General features: G+C 31.1%; 2 protein-coding genes and 1 non-coding gene across 6 annotated transcripts; 2 read left to right on the top strand and 1 right to left on the bottom strand.

Moving 5' to 3' along the window:
- The first annotated feature begins 7,705 nt into the window (after positions 1–7,705).
- Positions 7,706–9,978, top strand: LOC101264037 (protein yippee-like At4g27745). 4 transcript variants are annotated; one of them, XM_004244601.5, is made up of 4 exons: positions 7,706–7,960; positions 8,230–8,290; positions 8,372–8,517; positions 9,556–9,978. In XM_004244601.5, exons 3-4 carry the CDS (start codon positions 8,425–8,427, stop codon positions 9,781–9,783), a joined length of 321 nt encoding a protein of 106 aa, XP_004244649.1. In that variant the 5' UTR covers positions 7,706–7,960; positions 8,230–8,290; positions 8,372–8,424; the 3' UTR covers positions 9,784–9,978. The 4 variants fall into 4 exon arrangements, with proteins under 4 accessions (XP_004244649.1, XP_004244650.1, XP_010324653.1 ...); XM_004244602.5 differs by having other exon boundaries at positions 7,755–7,960; positions 8,410–8,517; XM_010326351.4 differs by having other exon boundaries at positions 7,795–7,960; positions 8,236–8,290.
- A 626-nt stretch (positions 9,979–10,604) lies between these two features.
- On the top strand, positions 10,605–10,678 carry TRNAV-AAC (transfer RNA valine (anticodon AAC)). The gene has a single exon. It is a non-coding gene; the product is annotated as a tRNA-Val (tRNA).
- Positions 10,679–11,638: 960 nt separating this feature from the next.
- On the bottom strand, positions 11,639–21,798 carry LOC101263734 (plant UBX domain-containing protein 10-like). The gene is made up of 4 exons (XM_004244600.5): positions 20,630–21,798; positions 12,970–13,140; positions 12,668–12,871; positions 11,639–12,038 (listed from the first exon to the last, which is right to left on the bottom strand). The coding sequence occupies exons 1-4, from the start codon at positions 21,539–21,541 to the stop codon at positions 11,811–11,813; spliced, it is 1,515 nt and encodes a 504-aa protein (XP_004244648.2). The 5' UTR covers positions 21,542–21,798; the 3' UTR covers positions 11,639–11,810.
- Positions 21,799–22,378: the final 580 nt, after the last annotated feature.

Raw genomic sequence — 22,378 nt, 5'->3', positions numbered from 1 at the left:
GGATAAACTCCTGAACTCCTTGTAGCTCCGTCTCTGATTTGGAGTAGCTCAAGTTTTTCGAATTTGAGCTACTTATGCAACATAGCCGTCTTCTCTTTGTTTCATCAAGACTTTGGTTGATTGCTTCCTTTTTTACCATTTAGTTGTTTTTTCCATAAGTATTTTAGTAGTTGAAATTGGTTTAATTGCTAACCAGTAACGTATATAGGGTACAAAATATTAACAAAAATTTCAAAACGGTATATAAAACTTTTATTAACCAAAACGGTAAAATCGTTGCAAATGCAGCGACTTACCTCACCTGAAAAAGCAAAATCGTTGTCTCAGCAACGATTTTGCAAAAGTAATTTTTTTTAATAAAAAATGAAATCGCTGCCTAAGCGATTTCAAAATTTTATTTCTTACAAATCGCTGCCTTGGCATCAATTTTAATTTTTTTTTATAAAAAAAATAAGGTACATCACTGCCTGGTCAGCGATTTATTAAAAAAAATTATAAAATAAATCGTTGCCTTGGCAGCGACTTTATAAAAAAAAATAATATTTTATATAAAAAAAATTTATAATATTTTTTAAAATTTAAAATATATAACTTATAAGAAAATATACATTATTTTAAAAAAAATAAAAATAAGTAAAGTAATAAATATATTTTCTTTCTAAAAAAGATATTATATTAAATTTAAATTTTAAATAATATTTGAATTCAAATAAAATTTTAAATTCAAATAATTAATTTTTTATTTTAAAAAATTAAAGGCAGCAATTTTATTGAATTTTTTTAAAACAAAATGATATATATATATATATATATATATATATATATAAATAAAATTAAAGATGAGCACATGATGGATCACATGTGAATAGTAAAGATTTTGTTTTTGTTGTAAATAGTCAAATAGAGAGGTCACATGTAAATAGTATTAATATGTTTACAATGCTATAAATTGGACTCTTATCCTTCATATTCATATTTTGGCTAGACTTTCCCATAATATTCAAATGACTTTATTTACCTAAAATTATTGGAAGATTGAAAGTAGAATGAAATATGAATATGAAGTATAAGAGTCCAATTTATAGCATTGTAGACATATTAATACTAGGAAAAATTAGTAAATTAGTCAAAATAAATAACATATTTAGTAAAAATATCCATACTTTATAAATATTAGCAATAATATCAAAAATGTCATTATTTTAAAAAATTTATGTGTCTCAATTTTCTTCCTATTTTATCTCTCTTTTTCAATTAATTCTATATATCCTTTTTTTAGAAAAAAAAATCATTCTCTCTCATATTTATCTTTTCAAATTGTTAATTCTCTCTCCCATTTATTTTTTTTTCTCTCTCATGGTTATCTTTTCTGATTTTCCTCCAACATTCAAGTTGCAAATATTTTTTTGCCATATATTTTGGTTGTTTTTTTAATCCAAAATTGAATGAACAAGAATCCCTTTGATTAAGGTATCTCTAATCTTTATCCTATTTTCAGATTTCTTTTCTAATTTTTTATTTTTGTTTAAATCTTAAAAAATATTGTTTGTATTTTTCAATTTCCGTTATGATTTACTCTCCAATGGCTGAATCCAAGAGGCTTACTAGAGGTATTCTTCTTAATCAACCAATTTCTGGTGATTTTTCATCCTTTAATTTATTTATTATTTAACAAATAGTGTATAATGTATGATCTGCTGCTAAAATGAGGGAAGAAAGAGGATAAGAACATTTGCAAGACTCATTGGTGTGCAAAACCTTCCTCAAATTCAGAACGCAAATGTAGAATCTTTGTCTACTCGTGAGGATCTTGAAAAAAATGACGAAGATCGGATAGTTGTCGAACATTTTTCTATTAGTTTGTTTTGTATTTATAGTTCTTTTTTAGAATTTGGTATGCTTTCTTTAATTTGTATTCAAATCACTATGTATACTATCAATATTTATATTTATTAAAAATTTCATGTTGCATGATTTATGAATCTTGTATCTGTCCCTAATTTGTATTCATCCAAATGTATGTCAACTAGTTATGTATTTTATTTATAAGAAGAACAACTTTCTATTAGTTTATTTGTATTCGAATGAATACGATTTAGAAAAGAAAACAAGATTTTGAAAAGAAAAATAAATACATAGTGAAAATATATACGAATACAAATGTATTTCTTAAATAGCTACATTTTATTTGACATACAAATTGGAATGAATACAACTTAGAAAGGGAAACAAAATTTTGAAAAGAAAAATAAATACATAGTGAAAATATATACGAATACAAATGTATTTTTTACATAGCTACATTTTATTTGACATACATATTGGAAAGAATACAAACTAACAAAGGTATGTCAACTGAATTTGATATTTTTTTCTAATTTGTATTTATTCTAAAGGTATGTCAACTAGTTATGTGTTTTATTTAAGAATTAGTACACCAAATATTCAATTATTTCTTTTCAATTTTATATTTCATTCACTTTTTCATCATAATAATTTTTTGTATTTTATATATTATTATACAAAATTCTAAATAAAAACTAGAATAAATAGAAATACAAAAGAAATACATATTGAAATAAATACATACAAGATTTTTGAAGAAAAAAATAACTATATAAGGAAAAAATATATGAAAATACAAATATATTTCTTAAATGACTATATAGATAAATTCGGCATACCTATTAAATGAATACAAACTAATAAAAAACTATGATAAATATAAATAGAATATATTGTGGAATGAATATAATTTTAAAAAGGTAAAATTCTGGAGGAAAAAAAACAAATTTATATTTAATTTGAAAATGTAACTGATGAAAAAATTAAGGATGCTTACCTTTTTTTGAAATATTTCCCCCTTAATTTTCTCCTTTTTGTTATTAAATAATTATATTCTTTAAATAAAAATAAATAATAAAAATATACATAACAAACTAAAATGACATTTTTACTAAATATTAAAATTGTTGCTAATGAGTCCTCTTAAATGCTAAAATATTGACATTTTAAAATATTTCCCTTAATACTATTTACATGTGACCTCTCTATTCAACTATTTACAACAAAAACAAAATCTTTACTATGTGATCATCTTTAATTATATATATATATATATATATATATATATATATATATCATTTTGTTTTTTTAAAAATAAATCAATAAAATTGCTGCCTTTAATTTTTTATTTAAAAAATTAATTATTTGAATTCAAATATTATTTAAATTTAAATTCAATATAATATCTTTTTTAGAAAGAAAATATATTTATTACTTACTTATTTTTAATTTTTTTAAAATAATGTATATTTTCTTATAAGTTATATATTTAAATTTTAAAAAATATTATAATTTTTTTTATATAAAATTGTTGCTTTAACATTTTTTTTTGAAAATAGCTTTCTAGGCAGAGATTGATAAATTTTTTTTTTTAATTTTACAAAGTGTTAAATCGCTGCCTGGGCAGCGATTTATAAACTTTATTTTTTTTATAAATTGCTGACCAGGCAGCAATATACCTTATTTTTTAAAAAAAAATTAAAATCGCTGCCAAGGCAGCGATTTGTAAGAAATAAAATTTTGAAATCGCTGCTTTTTTTTATTAAAAAAATAACTTTTGCAAATTTTCAGGTGAGGTAAGTCGCTGCATCTGCAGCGATTTTACCGTTTTGGTTAATATAAAATTTTATATACCGTTTTGAAATTTTTGTTAATATTTGTACCCTTTAAGTTTCGGACTCCTTAATTCAGCTTGATTGGTTAATTAAGTGATACTTAGCTGGTCTAACAGCAGTCACAAAAACCTAAAAAAATAATTCTAAATGGTAGATGATATGGTAATATGGTTTACTGGGTCGATATGGATGGTTGAAAAATATTTTAGGCCACTACGTAATCGGTTAATCATATCTTCAAAATTTATGGACTAACACACATGGCAAATTGAGAATTTAAATTTCTATTTCGTGACACTAAATGGTAAACAAAAATATGGTCTAAATAATGTAGAAACTATAGAAATGGTTTTCTAGGTTAATACAAATGGTTCTATTAACTTTTGGATCAAATATAGCCTATCAGTTTTTCTCAAAAGTTTATGGACTAAGATTCACAAAAATTTGAAAAAAAAAATATCTCAAATTAATAAAAAGTTGTGTATCTTGTTGAAGTTATATAATAAATGGTTTACTAGATCAATATGGATGGTTCTAAAAAAATTTGCATCAAATATAGCCCTAATAATTATAAATTCGCGTCTCACAGACTCACAATAAAAAAAAAATATTACGCTAGTCATGGCAAAACTCACACCATTGGGGATGGACCCTCTTGATTTTAGAACAAACAGAGAGCGATAATTTTTTGAAAATACATGTGCTAGTACACACCAAAAGTTTCAATTTATGAATTTACATTTTAAGATTCCAAAATGAAAAAAATAAAGCGACATCAATCATGGTGAACCCAAAGTTGATTAGGATGGACCCTCTGATTTTCACGACAAAATGTAATCTGATGAAATTTTTTCATCAAATTTATGTTATTCGTGTTTCAAGATCTGAAATGCGAAGAATTATCGTCCATGATGAAGTCTTTTAAAAAAATTCATATGATTTTGCGTCTCTAGATCTCGAAACGCAAAGACTTATCATCCATAGTAAAGTCTAGGATGTTTGAAACGGACCCTTCAAATTTCGAAGCAAAAAAAGTTATTCAATAAACTTTTTCAAAAAAATCATATTCTAATACACAATGAAAGATCTGATAAGCAATGAATTCATGTTTCAAGCCCCCATAAAACAAAAAGGAAATTAAAAAGATGAGAGCCTTTTATTTTGAGATGATGAAAAAAAATTCATGTGCTAAGATATATTTAAAGCTCTGATATTTAGAAATTCACATTTCAAGATTCCAATCTATATATAATATAAAACTGAATAAAATCACGTTGATGTGGCATGCTTCATTGATCAGTATACTATTTTATTTAATTTTTAGAATTTTTTTTTTCTCTCATTTTCTGTTCAATAACCTTTAAAAACAATTATTCACTTTCCTTATTATTAGCCTTTAGTACATTTAACTCTTCCTTTCAAAAGGAAATATGTAACATCTAAATACATAATAGTTTAATTAATGTGCATGATCACACATTTTTTCCAGCAACCCACGTATTGTCAGTTGTTTTTTTTTTTTTTAATTCTTAATCACATGTAATCAATTAGACAATTCATTTCCCTATTTATTCATACCTTCTTAGATATTTTCCTTGGAGTTTCATGTAAGTATTTTTTTTCATATCTTCTTATACCTTTTTGGAGGGTTTCATGTAGTTTTTTTTTCTCTCTCTTTTATCTTCTTTCTATTATTTTATCCATCCATGATATTTATTTTTGATGTATATATGTTAGCATCCTTTTAAACAGGATAAGTATTATGAAGCTTTTTATATGAAGAGCAAAAGAGGTAAGCTAAGAGTTTATTTTATTTATTCTTGATTAATTTTTAATGTATGTATATATGTTAAGGATATTACCATGAAACTTTTTGATATAAGCCAATAGTTTTTTTATAATAATAATAATAATAATAATAATAATAATAATAATAATAATAATAATAATTTTATTATTATCATGTTAATGTACGGCATGCCTCATGATCACAAAAGGTATTTGTCTATTTACTTAAGATCTATGCATTTTTCTCTATTTTTACACAATTGTATTATTAATAATTATTAATTAATGATCAATTATACCTTGCTATAAATAAAAAATTTCAAAGGCTATCATTTTGGCATTTTAAAATTATACTCATTTCATTCCTCGTAATCAATATGTACTTTCCGATAATTAGTGTGCTTAATCATGGAAAAAATGGTTATGGATACAGAATTTCAATAAAAAAAAAAGAAATGCATCCACTTAATTGCAACTCTTTGATGAAAAAGATAATGCAACGTTTCAGAATTTTACTATCAAATGAACTACTTCGAAATTCTAACACAATTTCTCTATTTTTCTTTCTGCGCTATTTTATTTTTACCCCTATTTGTTCATTTTATATCTCTTCCTTTATTCTCTCTCAATTTAGTATTACAATATCTTGATTTTTGTCTTTATTTTTGTTTACCTCAATAAATTTTAATTTGTATATCTTATGAAGATAATACTCTAATTAGACGTTAATTGTTTGCAAGTTATATAGATATTATCTCTTTATTGATTTATGAGAGGAGTTGAAATATGAAATGTAAGCAATTGTTTTATCATTCTTTTGGTTGGTGTCCAAATTTTACCAAAAAAATTAATACTTTAACTTTTCAACACAAATATTTCTAAAAGTTATATAGTGACTTATCATTATTAATTGTATATAAGGTTTATAAATTGTAATTACGTAATAATTAGTTTTCCGTTAAAAAAAATATGATTGTCGTTTAAATTTCTTATTGTAGATCACATAGATATATGATGTTACTAAGAATACGAAGTTACTGACTTTTCGTTATTGATTAGAATTATTACTCATCTAACTGGTTCATTGTAAATTAAAATTTTCTTCCAATGGTCAATGTACTCTTTTCACTACAAATTATATGAAAATGTAATATTATCAGCGACAACATATTTAGAAAGAGAAGATTTATCAACGAAGCAAGATAAGCTTCATTCAAGTATGATTTTCGTTTTGCAAATCAGTAAATACACTCATGCTCATCTCTTTTTGTATTTTATTTTTTATAAAACATAATAGTGAAAAAATAATATGAGAGATGGAGCAATATCGTGGTGGACGACTAAGAATTTTATTTTGAAATTGCTTACAAAAATATTTGTAAAAGTTTCTTATTTACATGTAATTATTTGTGCATTGAAGCAATAAATGGATACTAGGTTGTTATAATTATAGAGAAAAATAATAATTAAACAAGCAACTATATAAAATTAAGTAAATTTAAATTTGATACAACTAAAAATAAAATGTCCATTTTATTATTTTTGTTTATACCACAAAAACTTACAAAAATTATATTTTTTTAATATTTGACATTCACCTTTTCTATGTTTGCGGGATGAAATATTCATGACCTTCTAAAATAGAAAAAATTATAAAAAATAAAAATAACAAAAGTTATGTATGTGAATATGTATATACTCGGAAAATTTTATAGTTATAATTCAAATAACAAGTGCATGAGAGATAACAATATCATCAAATATTTAAAAGATAAAACAAAAGTTACCAAGTTTATGTAAAGGTAGAAATTAAAGGAAATAATGGTTTATAAATTTGTAGAGATAACAAAACAATTGTAATGATAAGTTTTGCTAAATAAAGTAAAATTTTACCAGAAATATTAAACCCACACATAACGCGGTCAAATTCACTAGTTTATAAAATAAAAACAACAACAATGATGGCAACGTCTGTACCTTTTGGAATGGACCCTTCAAATTCCAAAATACACAAAATTTATCAACAATATTTCAAAAAAAAAAACTCATATATATTAAAAGCTCTAATAATCAATTGGCATTTCAAAACCTCGAAACAAACACAAAATAACATTAATCATAGGTTTTTACACTTCATAATTCATAAATAACTTTTTATGAAATTCATAAATATAATGTCATTTGATTTAACATGTTATTAAACAAAAAAATATATTCTTTTAAAAATAAAATTTATAATCTAAAACGATTCATAAAAAGAAAATTTCTAATTACCCTATCGTCCAAAAAAAAAATTGCAAAAATTTCAATCACAATCATTATCAGAAGAAAGGAGTATAGAAGTTGTCGTGTATGTTGATGCTCCTCATTCATCTTTGTCATAACTCACCAAACTCCTTACCCTACCCCCCACCCCTTCTTCTTGTCTCCTTGAAATAGGGAAAAGCAACTGATCAATCTCTCATTTGTTGCCATGATGACACTATAAACAGGTTCAATCTTGATTCTTTAACTACACCAGATGGTTTTACTTTCATTTTTTTCCCTTTGAATTCTGTTGATATCTCAGTATTTGTCAAATGGGTTTTTTGTTTTTCTCAATTGGGTTGTGCTCTTTTTCTTCTTTTGAGATAAAAATTGGGTCTTTAATGTTTAGTCTTGGGTGTGAGTTTTAAAAATTGAATCTTTGATGCTTTAGTTTTCCTAATTAGTTGATTATGACTTAAATTGGTTTTTGACAAACTTGATTTGATGGTTATAGTAGCAGAGTCAAAGAGAAAAAAGGGTGTGTAGATAACAAATTGTGGCTATTGAAGATAAAGGTATAGTCTTTTTGCTCTGTACACTGTTATTGTAGTTAACTTTGTTGTGTTGGAATTATATTTTGTTTGTGATGATCTCAGTGTGTCACAGTTTTTTTGAGAAAACTGACTGTGTATAGAATCTTGATTATCAAATGGCTGAGGTGATTGGACCTAGATTGTACAGTTGCTGCAATTGTAAGAATGAAGTTGCACTTCATGATGACATTATTTCTAAGGCTTTTCAGGTTAGATTATGTTTCATTTTCTTTGAACTGTATGAACGTGGATAGTTTACGGCTGGCAAGTAAGCGCTCCAACTTTGAGAGTGTACATCTAAACACATCAACTTGGTCTCAATTGACAACTAAATACTCCAAATTTGTCCCTATCGTGTCTCATGGACATCCGACACTAATGTGTCACGTGATTTGGAGGTGTCTAGATGATCATTGTGTTAGTTGGGCTGTTCAATTTACATAGTGAAGATGAATTGGGGTGTCTAGATTTGTATACTCAAAGTTGAAGTGTTTACTTGCCATTTGAGGCCAACTTTAAGTGTATGTTTGTTTATGCATGCATTATGTGTTGATTAAACGTATGATCATTGTATGCCGTTTTTGCTTAGAGGTTCCTAGTACAAAAAGGTTATCAGTAGTTCTTGAGTTAGTGACTGCCACAAGTGCTCACAATATCAAAGATAACAGTGCGTTATCAAAGGCGAAACACACAAAAAGATCTATTGACCATTGGGATTTAACGAAAAAAAGGTGCAAATAGATTCCATTATGTACGTGAATTCCGAGATAATGATTATAAGCATGAATATAACACATATATGGACAAACAAACTGAATAGAAATCGATAAACTGACATATCAATGGTTTAGTGTTAGCACTTACCTCTTCGGGTTTATGCTGACTGAGGTGAAGCCCTGTAGATTTTTGTGCCTCGCTTCTGAGCTTAAGTGCACTTTTAGCACACCTTGACAATGTTACACCTATTTCTATTCTTCTCTTATAGCAAAAGGCAACGATCTCACCGTGAATTCAAGAAAATTGGCTCCTCTGCTATTGAAATGAGCATTTATATGAGCATATGTGTTTGTATTTCAGTTATATACCGAAAAGGAAACAACTTGGAAAGATGTAGCTCAACGAGGAATACATCTCGGTCTTTTCTATATGAGATATTCTGTTTTTTTTAAATCTATTTCGGTGCAAGATCTATTCTTTTGTTTACTTAAGATATTACCAGTAATATATTGTTGTCTAATTGACATCAGGGAAGAAATGGTCGAGCATTTTTGTTCTCTCACGCAATGAACATTGTCGTGGGACCAAAAGAGGATAGGCATCTCATGACTGGTCTCCATACAGTTGCTGATGTCCATTGCTGCGACTGTCGTGAGGTGCTTGGGTGGAAATATGAACGAGCATATGAAGAGGCACAGAAGTACAAGGAAGGAAAGTTCGTACTTGAGAAGTCAAAGATCGTCAAGGAAAACTGGTAATAGTCCACCCTGAATTCTATGAAAGTGTGTCGATGCTCCTATGTACGTGTTATGCTGTTAGATCAAATTCTCATCAATTCAAAATGTTGATTCATTGTTCATTGCTGTATAAATTTCTTATGTTTGTTGTTCGATTGGATTGGATATGTTGAACAATCTTGTGAATAATCTATCTCCAAAATTATAATTTGTAAATACCACAACGACAACAATAAACATACCTTAGCCCTACCTTTGTTGGGCAGAGAGGTTGTTCCCGATAGATTATGCCATCAAGTAATATGATGACATAGCTGGAGCAATGAGAAATTGTTTGATAATGTCTCTGGAATTGTTGCACCTATACTCTGATAGATGTAGCAGTTTCAAGTTTGGTATGAATTTGTTATTTTACTTCACTTATTCAAGTCCTGTAATTGAACAATTGTTTCTCCCAAGGGCATGTTAGTACGCATTACTCACCCGTCCACCACTGTAAACAGCGTTTCCCTTGTTTTCTGTCCGACTTGCATGTGTTAAGCATGTCAGTCAACATTCATCCTGAGCCGGGATTAAACTCTACATGATCCATGAAATTCGTAGTTTCATTACCCTACAGCTTCCTTGTTCGTAGACAAAGCAGATTCGAAATTGTATTTCACATTTGGCATGAGTTTTAAGTTGAACTTGTTCATTCAATCAGATAAACAAAGTGAAAAATGATAGTCTGCCCTTCATTAAATAATCATCTGAATTTGGAAGGTATAATATTATTAACAAAAGGATGTTAGTAGAAGTCCACTGGATTACTAACCTTGCTGATCCAATTTGATACCAACAAGGGTTTCGTGGTGTAGTTGGTTATCACGTCAGTCTAACACACTGAAGGTCTCCGGTTCGAGTCCGGGCGAAGCCATTATTTTTGCCCACATGATCGTTTTGATTTTTTTATAGGAAACTTTTACATATAGCCACTTAAAAATAATTATACTCTTCATATCTATACTTTGATAATTACAATTTGTAGCTACATGTTATATGGTTAAAAATAATTATACTCTTCATATCTATACTTTGATAATTACAATTTGTAGCTACATGTTATATGGAGGAGATATAATTACAATTTGTAGCTACATGTTATATGGAGGAGAATGCGAGCGAGACTGGGAGAGAGAGGAGAGAGGCGAGAGAGAGGGAAAAAGAGTGGGAGAAAGGTGAATTTTATATATATATATATATATATATATATATATATATATTGATTAAATAATTGTACATTATATATATTTAATTATAATATATGGCAAGAGAGATTGAAAAAGGGAGGAGAGAGGCGAGCGAAATCGAGAGAGGGTGGAGCGACGCGAGCGAGAGAGGGCAGAGAGTGGGAGAGAGTTGAATTGTATATGTATTAGAATTGTATATTATGCATATACATTTGTATAAATGACAAGCGAAATTGGGAGTGGGAGGAGAGAGGCGAGCGAGATTGAGAGAGGGAGCAGAGAGGCGAGCGAGAGAGGCAGAGAGTTGGAATTGTATATGTATATAAGCAAAAAATTTGTATATTATACATATTTATTTGTATATCCTGACGAATTATACATATACAAACATGACTAATTCTACAAACTCGAAGTCAACCCACGTAATTACTGTATATTGTTAATCTCAAAAGGTAATTATAGCTATGATGAGTAATAAATAGTATAAATTTGCTTATCAATACTCATGATCTGTATATTTCAGGTCACATTATATTTTCTTTTTTTTGTGTCATCTTTGCAGAATATATAAGACAGATCAGCCAAGCAGACGTTAGTGTTGCCCAAAAATACAGGAAAACAAGCTTCTTTACAAATGTGTACTAAAATTTGCTACCACAAGTAAAATCCATTCGCTTATTTATTTGTTGTCACAGAAACAAAAGAACAGTATAGGAAACAATTTTTTCTATTGAATTCAATTGCTAAAACTACTCTGACGAATTACAAACATTATAGTAGGAAAATTTTCTAAACCATACCGACTTCTAAAGTTCTCATTTAGCTCAATTCGATAAAAAGGCTGGCCTGAGGATGTAATCCGGCATCTTTCAGGGACAAACTGAGCTTCTCTGAACCATATACAGTGCGAGGGAAGTTGGATACAAGACTGTAGTTCTCAACCGCTAGGCATCCTAGAGAATCGACATAGTCATACAACGACTGTAATGTTGTAGTACAATGAAATCTCCTCTCCTTGCGCTCTCCAGTAGGAAACCGTACCAAAACCTGAATTATCCAAATTAATTAAGACAACAGTATGAACACCTTTCTGTTCACTGAGGGATTCAGTTTCAGTTATGCACTTTGTCCCCTCTCCCTCCCTCGAGTTATATGCATTTAACATGAACTTTCTACTCAAAATTAAGCCAGTTATACATAATTTCCAACCTTGAGCACTAAAATCTTTGCAAATCAAATCAATGAGACTCCATAGAAAACACTCTAGCTCCATAGAAAACACTCTAGAACATCCAATAGAATGAAACAAAATATTGGTAAGCAACAGAGGAGCATCAAGAAATAAAATCAGGTATGAGCAGTAATGCTTCAATCTTTACCGGAAAACCATGTCTTTCACCAAAATTCGGGGGGGGGGGGGGGGGGGGGGGGGGAGGCAGCCCGCTGCACAAAGCATCCTGCTTAAGCAAGTTACGGGAAAGGGCCGCACCCCAAGGGGTGTAATATAGACAACCTACCCTAATGCAAACATTAGTGGCTGCTTCCACAGCTCAAACCCATGACCTATTGGTCAAATAGATACAGCTTTACTATTGCTGCAAGGATCCCCTTATTACCAATATCTGTAATAATGATTTTTTTTTTGGTACAATGAAAACCAAGAGAAACATGATTACCTGGGTAACATCAGGACCCTTCTCAGGTTCAGGGCCCAATGACAATAGCTTCTCCTGGCGTATTTTTACTAATGCAGCTTCTCTTTCAGCAGCTTCATGTGCTGCTCTTTCCCGGGCCTCTTCTTCCTCCTTTCTTTTCCTTTCAGCTTCAGCAGCTTCCCTCTCCAGCCTCTCTTGCTCTTCTATCCTCTGGCGCTCTCTAGCCTAGTAAAGGGCAAACAGTTGATCAGTGTAAAGCTTTTTCCCCATAACAAAGTAACTTGAAGAGAGGGAATGCATATTTGGATCCTAAAAGCACTTACTTGATCAGCTTCTAGTGCAGCACGATAAGCAGCATCTTGCTCCTCCCTCAAACGTATATTGTTTCTTCTTTCTTCTGCCTCAACCCTGGCTGTGACAAGCACGGGGGCACTTTCCTCGATTACTCTTTGCAGTACTGTAAGCAATTCTTCGGGAGATTTTGGCCCTTCTGCCTACAGTGTTGTTCACCAAAATAAGTACACAAGTTATCGGGCTAGAAGAAGATCAATGAAGCAAGTTCATTTTTCCACACACAAAGAAGTCATTGAGACAAGTGTGCTTCCTTCAGAAAATAGTAGTACCAACTATAGTATGACAGATCTAGGTTGCCCTTTTCTTTTTGTGTGGGACTCTTTACCTTTTTGTGTGCGACTCTTATGTGGCAAATATAGCATCAATTGGTTTTTAACACATTAGGCCACAAGCCTAATAGCATTCTGTAGCTAGCTAGCAAAAAGGCATTAAGTGGAACAAACACAAAAAAGGAAGCATATGCACTAGGACATAGAATAGATTAGTGAAATACACACAAACATGAGTCAACAGTTACAAAGTGCTAAATCATGTAATCTTTTTCAAAGTAACAGTTAAAGGGGAGAGGCAGCCAGCCCTTGGATCCGAAGAAAACAATTATAATCCAGACTAGAACATTCACTTGCTTACATCGGATTATAATACTCAACCTACAGAAATAAGGAACACAACATGCTCAAGGGCATGAATGAAAAACAGCTAATATCATGAGAATATACATTTTGCCTCAATGAACTTGTACAGAAAATCCATCAATGAGGAATATTAGAGCAGTAGCATAATCTTTGGTCTGTCTATTATTTACCATAGTAGGCGGACTCCTTTTCATAGGCACAATATTCTACATTGTAATATCTCAGCAATAAGGAATATGACAAGCACAACTTTCCAACAAACAATGAGGTCACTTTTAACAATTCATGTACAAACTGATCCCTACAAAACTATTAACTAATCCTGCATTACTAGTTCCTGTGATACTAATCCCTATCTAACTTCTCTTTGAACCAAACAACCCCTTAAGGTTCAAATATTTGTTAAGCATATCTTGGAGAACTGAAATGGAATCCAATAACTTTTTAGGACACATAACAATGGCTAAACTAACCTTTCAGAAAGAGTGGATACTCTTGGGGCAGAAGAAGATGGAAGGAAAGACACTAATAGAAGCAATTTCAATTATTTGAAAGATATAAATGTTGTATACATGAATGGGAATCTTTATCAAATTAGTCGCAAGGGAAAAAGGACAAATTTACCCCTGACCTTTGATAAATGGTACATCTATGCCCTTGCGTCCATCTCAGCCCCTGCCCTTCAATTATCGGTACACACATGCCCCTCTCACTAACGGCCCCCTCATTCTGCACACGAGTCTAAATCCGAAGCAACTATCCGTTTGACCATTGTTTTTAACCAATAAACTAACAACCCACCCCATAAACCCAATACCACCCGATTCCCTCTAAAATATTCCAAGTCAATTAAAGACCAAAATATTCCAAGTCTCGTTCGTATCTCACAAACCCTAGCCTTCATCATTGTAAAGTTCGTCGATTTCATAGTTTTTTTGGTCGATTCCACCGCCAGTTCGTCATATCATTGAGACCCAGTCAAAGGTACCCATCGATTTCATGGTTTTCCTTGGTCGATTCCACCGCGTGTTCTTCGATTCATCGTGTAGTCGTCATATCATTGAGATCCGATCAAAGGTACCTGTCAATTTCATAGTTTTTCTTGGTCGATTCCACCGCATGTTTGTCGATTCAACGTGTGTTCGTCATATCAGTGAGATCTGGTCAAAGGTACCCAAATATTCTAAGTCACTTTCGTATCTCACATATTTTTTCTGTTTTTGATTTGCATCAATAGGTAGTAAAAAAATGTGTTGCTGCGTTTTGTTTTTCAATTATTTCTATAGTTATTGTGTAGAATATGTTTTTTATAGTGAAAATGAAGTTCACTTTCTAGGGTTTCACGTATCCGAAAAATGAAGTTTGTTTTCTAGGGTTTCACTTAAGAGTATTTTTATGTTGTTTGTTAGACTTTCGTGCAACTTTTTGTTAAAAAATGTTTGTTTTTTTTTGTATTAAGATTAGTTGGTTTGGTAATGTCATTTTATGTTCCTTTAGTTTCAGATTCCACTGACATTATTTCATCACTTTGTCTTCATGTCTACTTTATTCAATTACTTTGTCTTCATGCTTTATGTTGTAGGTCCATAAAAAATAATTGATTGTTATTTAATTGTTAATTACAAACGGTAGACAGTCCACTTGTTTAATTGTTAATTGGAACCTATTAATTACTAACTGTGACTTACTAACTTACTATGCGACTGCGACTTACTAATTTTCAATGTGACTTTGACTTACTAACTTACAATGTTATTGTGACTTACTAACTAATTCCTAATTGACTTAATAAATAACTAATGTGAATGTTGCATAGTTAGCTAATAACTAACAAGTTATTAACTAACTAATGTAAATGTTACAAATGTTGCATAGTTAGTTATTACTCACTCCATTTCATATCAAGTTAATTTTTGAGGCATTTTCATTTTTCAAATTAATTTAAATGTTCAGTTTTCAAGCTACTTTTAGAGTGTTCTTTCAATTTTTTCCTTCATTAATTAGTATTGGAATTAGTGATTAACTAATTTTTAGTTATTTTAATCATAAATTTGACAATAATTAATAAGGGTAAAAATGAAAAACTAAGTTCAATTTATGTTTTAATCTACTTAAATAAAGGGTGTGAAACACCTAAAAATTAACTTAATATGCAATGGAGGGAGTAACTAACTATGCAACATTCACATTAGTTTAGTTATTAACTAACTATGCAACATTTGCAATATTCATATTAGTTAGTTATTAAATCAATTAGGAATTAGTTAGCAAGTCAAAGTAACATAGTAAGTTAGTAAGTCACAGTTAATAAGTCACAGTTACATAAAAAGTTAGTAAATCACAGTCACATACTAATTTAGTAAGTCACACTTAGTAATTAACAAAGATCCCAATTAACAATTAATCAAGCAGTCCACGTTTAGTAATTAACAATTAAACAAGTGGTCCTACAGTTAGAATGAAATTAATAACAATTAATTATTTCTTATGGACCTACAACATAAAGGCATGAAGACAAAGTAATGGATAAAGTAGACATATGAAGACAAAATAATAGAATAAAGTCGGCGGAATCTGAAACTAAAGGAATAGAAAATGAAATTACCACACCAACAAATAAATACAAAAAAATTATTTGTTTGACAAAAAGTTGCCAAAAGCTAACAAGCAACATAAAAATACTCTAAAGTGAAACCCTCGAAAACAAACTTCATTTTTCGAATAAGTGAAACCCTAAAACGTGAACTTCATTTTCACTGTAAAAAGCATATTCTACACAAAAGCTAAAGAAACAAATGAAAAGTGAAAAGCAAAACGCAACAACACATTTCTTTACTACCTATGAATGCAAATCAAAAAAGGAAAACAATATATGTGAGATACGAAAGTGACTTAGGATCTCAGTGATATGACGAACACAAAATGAATAAACGAACATGTAGTGAAAACCAAGAAAAAATATGAAATCAACGAGCTTACACTGATGAAGGCTAGGATTTGTGAGATACGAACGAGACTTAAAATATTTGGGTCTTTTAATTGACTTAAGGATGTTTGAGAGGAAATTGGGTAGGTACTGGATTTATGGGGCGGGTTGTTGGTTTATGGGTTAAAAGCAATGGTCAAACAGGTATTTGCTTAGGATTTAGACACGTGTAAGGAATGAGGGGGCGTTAGTGAGAGGGGCATGTGTGTACCGATAATTGGACAGCAGGGGCTAAGATGAAACGCAAAGTATAACGAAGGGCATAGGCGTACCATTTATCAAATTTCAAGGGTAAATTTGTCTTCTTTTCCTAATCACAATTGCCTCTAATAATAAACCGAGAATATATTCTACAAGTGTGTTATGTTTGCTCCTTATCAAAACAAAGAAAGTGTGATGTTTTGCCTAGCATGTTAATTCTTCGAACTCGTTTAGCCATACACATTCCCAAAAATATTTGGAAAAAAACTTGGCAAATATAGTTTGGCCATACAACTTGCCATTATTTGGCAAATATTTTTGGCATACAATCCAAATTCACAAATACTAGAAAAAACTAGTATTTGTGCCAAATTATATTATTTGGAAACTTTAAGGGTTGAAAATTACCCCATAGGCTCATACTTTTATGTTTTATATAAACACCCATCATTTATAATTTTGGACCGAAATTCAGTCCTAGTTCATTGTAACAAATTTATACAGTTATATACATATTTTATACAGTTTTTATTCGAGCATGCTCTCTGAAGTCACTTTCAATCACAAGTAGTAATAGTAGTTTTCGCATACAAATCAATGGTATTTTCCTTTTCTTTTCTCCCTCTCTTTTCAGATTCATATTAATTGTTCTTGTTGTCATGTTATTTCACGAAACATGAAATGATAATAAAAACTTATGAATATTTTTAGTAGCCTTGTGGAGCTTATGGGTATAAATCATATTTCTTTAAAAAGTCAAATATTTCCTCCAAAATTTATGGCCAACTGTATTGTGAAACTTCACTCAAAAATGACTTGCCAAAAGTATTTGAAAATTTATGGTCAAATACTAGCTTCATATAAATGATAATGGAAGTCAGAATCAGTTGACCTTTAATGACAAAAAAAATACCATGAGAACAAGGTAAACAAACTACAAGAAACGGGGAGGACAATATGTTTAACAAATTGACCATATACCATTTCAAACAGTAAGTCCACACTAAAATCATTCTGAGAAAATATGTAAGCATCAAAAGGCATGCAGGTTTTCAAATTCATTGTGAATAAATTAGTTGTATTCTCCTATTCTCACCTTAATCTCATTCCTTTGTACAACCATGTGACTAGTAAACTTACTTTTTCTACCTTTTAAATGAATATTATATACTCTAGCATTCCATCTTTACTATTATATTACTTCAATAGGAGGTCATTTAGGTTTATGCAACTTATTTTGAAACAAGTACCAAATAATTTCAGGTCATTGAGCATACTGAACCAAAAGGATATAAGATTGTTCATTCAAACATGAAGGCAATGGTGTAATTAGCTTGCCCGAACGCGAGTGCGTGTGTCCATTTTTATGTGGATCTAGAGGTTGGATCCTTCGTGATCTAAATTTAAGGATACGGATGTGTGCAAGAGATAGGAATTCGGCTAAAAATAATACAAAGATCTAAGAATAGAGTTATATGTTTAACTAATGACATTATGCGAATAACAAGGTCTTTTGAGGAGAATCCCAAAAGGATATAGAAGGAAAAGAATAGACATAGAAGTTCCTACGTACAAGCTATTCCATTTTCTTTAATTTCACCTTATTATTTTTTTAATTTTCAGAAACATAGGTATGAGTCCCAAATTTCTCCATCGATTTTAATCAACAATCCAAAATTGGTTGACCAAATCCATTACCAATCCCACACCCACGTCGTGTTGACATGAGTGCAACACCAAAAGTGAAGTCTAAGCAACTTATTCCATCGACCTTTGCATATAGTGAGCCATATTAGAACCCGGGATTGGTTTATAATACCAATGAAAATGACACTTTAGATTAAGAAGTGTGGATGGATTACCATAAATGTCTTGAGAAGATGGTCCACGCTGAAGCAACACAAGATGTACTGGTCATTGAGCTTCGTAAGTACAAAATAGCAGATGGGGTGTTTGGTTGCGTTCAGCTTTAGGAATTAGGTAGAGTTACTTGGTTTAGTTGTCTTTATAGTGTAAAGTAAATTGACTCATTTATACTTATTTACCTTTAAATTTATTTTTATATAGTTGACTTGGTGGTAGTCAAACTAGTTTGCCATGAAAGTATTAAGTCTAACTTGTAGCTCATTCTGATGAGAGCAAAATTGGAGTGCGTTTGAGCATGTGAGAAGAAGATCTGTTATATTTTAATTTCTATATTACGTTATTATTAGTATCTATCAATTACGCCTTCCAAACACTGGGTATGCTCAGGAATCACATTATTTATGGGGAAAATATGATCAAATTAAAAGTATGGGGAGCTAGACTTTTGTGCTACCAAGGAGGTCAATGACTCATATGGTGAAACTGTTTTTTTTATGTTAACGAAATTAAATGATATTAGAAAGCATCAAGAAGATGCAAAGTCACAAAGCACAATGTGCAAGAAAGCTGCTACAAACAGCAATATATGGAGCTAGCTTGGCAAAAACTTGAGAAACAGTCAAAAGGGCCCTAACTACTCTACTGTACTAGAGATAGGGAACTAACAAAATCCAAAAAGTTATCCACATTGTTTACAGTGGCAAAAAAATGCCAACTAAATAAACTAACTAGACATTTGGGCTCAATCAGAGCATGATGGCCTTTCTTAAAGAGCCCCTTTGTTATCAAAGTATATAATGGAAAACAAAACAATTTTCTGGAAAGAAAGGTGGTTGGGAAACAAAAATTTGGATGAGCTATTTCCTGAAACGTTTGCTCTAGCACAACATCAGAACACAACAGCGGCTGAAATGTGGTCATCTCATGACCGGGAGTTGATTCTCAAAAGAATGTTAATGAGTTGGAAATACCTAGACTAGTTCATCTTTATAAACATTTGTAATCTTTCCAATGACTGAAGGAGGAGGTGGACTGCTTGTGGTGGACTGGACATAATAAGGGGCAATACAACGTGAGTTCAGGCTATAAGATCATGAACATGACTGAGCCCCAGACCTCTAAGTGCCTTTGGAGACAACTTTGGTAAGTTAAGATACCTCCTAAGGTTGCATGTTTTACATGGCTGCAAGCCAAAGAGGCTGTTTTGACACATGAAAACTTGAAAAAGAGAAGTATTATCTTAGTTCCAAATTGATGCTTATGTGGGAAAGCAGCTGAGACAGTAGGACATCTGTTTTTACCCTGCAGCATTACTCATCAGCTGTACAAGATTTTTATCCATCTCGGAGGCATATCATGGACAATGCCTAGCAAGATTGATGACACTCTTTCTATCTGGGAGGACGCTGGGATTGGGGCAAGGAATAGAAGCTACTGGAGGATCATTCCAGCTGCATATGGTGGAATATATGGAAAGGATAAAAGTAGAACTCCATAGAAGATCAAGCAAGACTGTATTTTGCTATCATGTTTTTGGTGTGCAAAGAATTCCTCTGTAAATGCAGAATCAAACTAGAAGTCTTTGACTGGTGCTACGAATTTATTTTCATAGCTTCTTAGTGTTCATGGTTTTATTTTGTAGAGGGGTTTACAGAACTACCTAAATATCGGTTTACAATACAAATTTGTTACTTGTGGTCATCCATAAAGTCTAAAATTTATTAAAGGGGAAAAAATTACAAGTGGGCAATGGGAGGGTAGGGTGTAAGCATACCTTACCAACATTTGCAAGGTAGAGATGTTGTTTCCTCATAAAGTGTTTTTATTAAACGTTTGAGCATTTTGCAGTAAGCATGTCAATAATATAACTACAGTGTCAAACCAAATAAGTTCACGGAAATTTCCAAGGCTAAGTAGGACTAGTGGCATAAATTGTCATACCTGCTGAAGCAGAGCAATCCTCTGGTTTGTTGCAGCCATTACAACAGCACAAAAGGGAAACCTTGACGCCTTCAAGCTATTACTCATCTTAAAACCTTCACTAGCTCTAATACTCCCACCCCAAGCAACAAAGTTCTCATTAATAAACGCCACCAAATCCTCATTACATAGCGTCCTCTCACAAAACACAGGCGTATCTGGATGATCCGGCGAATGCAAATAAACAAACAGTACCTTATACTCATTCCTAGACCTCTGCAATGCATCCATAAAACCTTCAGCAACAAAATTCGGCCTTATACTACCAAAATCCCTCTCGAAGCACGCAACAAAATCCATAGCTTCTGATACCGCTGCAGATACCGACAACAAACGTGTCGACGACGACGACTCACCATTCCGTCCCGAATTCAGCCCAATCATACCTAACCCATACGATAGAACACCACTAACCGCCCACACGCCAAATCCAACCGCACCTGAAACTAACCCTAAACTACCTGAAATAATTGAAAACGGCAACGTAACAATCTTCCAAGCAAGCCCCGGCGGACCACCAGCAGCACCAACAAGTCCGGTTTCTACTTGTTCAGGATTCGTGCTAGAAGTAGTAGCTTCAGATGCATCTGCATCAGCAGCAGCACGAGGATTGGAAGTGAAATTTGATAACGCTAATTCGAGATCCCAATTATGTGCAGTGAGAATCTCCGCACACAAATCGGGATCATCAAGTCCAGTAATCGCTTGAAAATAAGCAACTTTATCAGCTACATCGCCCATTTCTGATCTCTCCTGCTCCAAATTCTTCCGATTATGCTTACAATTTCTGAAGAAGTTTAGGGTTTTGACTACTACCTGTTCGATGAAATGTCCAGGAGAAAGTGAAATTGAGAACGATGGAAATGAATTCATTTATATGCAGAAATACCCCTGACCTTTCTTGGGAATAACAAATTTGCCATTCCCCATGCTTTTCAGACGCGCGTAAAGATAAGAGGCCAATCATGCTTAATATGACGTCGTTTGATTTTCTATAACAACGTCATCGTATGGCGTGTAATTATACTTTGTTTCTACTCTCTGTCCCTAATTACTTGTTCATATATTTTTTATATTTGTTCCTATTTACTTGTCCATTTTAATAAATCAAGAAAGGATAACAATTTTTTTTCTAATATGTCCTTATTTAATTAATAGAAAATTTCTAGTATTACTAAGTTATAATGCATGATTTTTGAAACCAGAAAATACATTTATTATACCTCGGGAGTTGCGTAACCTTTTAAGTTAAAGAGTAAAAATTATAACTAACATATGATAGTAATTGGTTTCTTAATATGTGTATCACTTCTAAAGTGAACAATTAAATAGAAAAAGATGGAATATTTATATATCACCATTTTAGATTTCACAGTCTTTTAAAAAGTCATATTCATAACTCTCAAAGTTAATAACTCTCAAGGATAAAACAAGAAAAATAATGTCATTGTTATATTGATTATGATCATTATCATCATAATTAAATAATGGAGTTTGACTAGATACAAAATCTTTGAATGAAGGGAGCTTGGTAAACTTGTGATCTAATTACTCTCCTCGTTCTTATTTAATCATCATCATTTTAAGTTTCACGCTCCTCAATAAATTAGGCTAGTTTACTATTTTATCCTTATTTTTATTGTTTTCTTGAAGTGAATTTTTCAATAAATGAGCATGAAATTAATTTGTTTTAATTAATTAATTTGACTA

This window comes from Solanum lycopersicum, chromosome 8 (genome assembly GCF_036512215.1).
Source record: "Solanum lycopersicum chromosome 8, SLM_r2.1".
In the NCBI taxonomy this organism is placed as follows: domain Eukaryota; kingdom Viridiplantae; phylum Streptophyta; class Magnoliopsida; order Solanales; family Solanaceae; genus Solanum; species Solanum lycopersicum.
The sequence above is the reverse complement of the archived record's forward strand: the minus strand, read 5'-3'. Positions and strand labels throughout refer to the sequence as shown.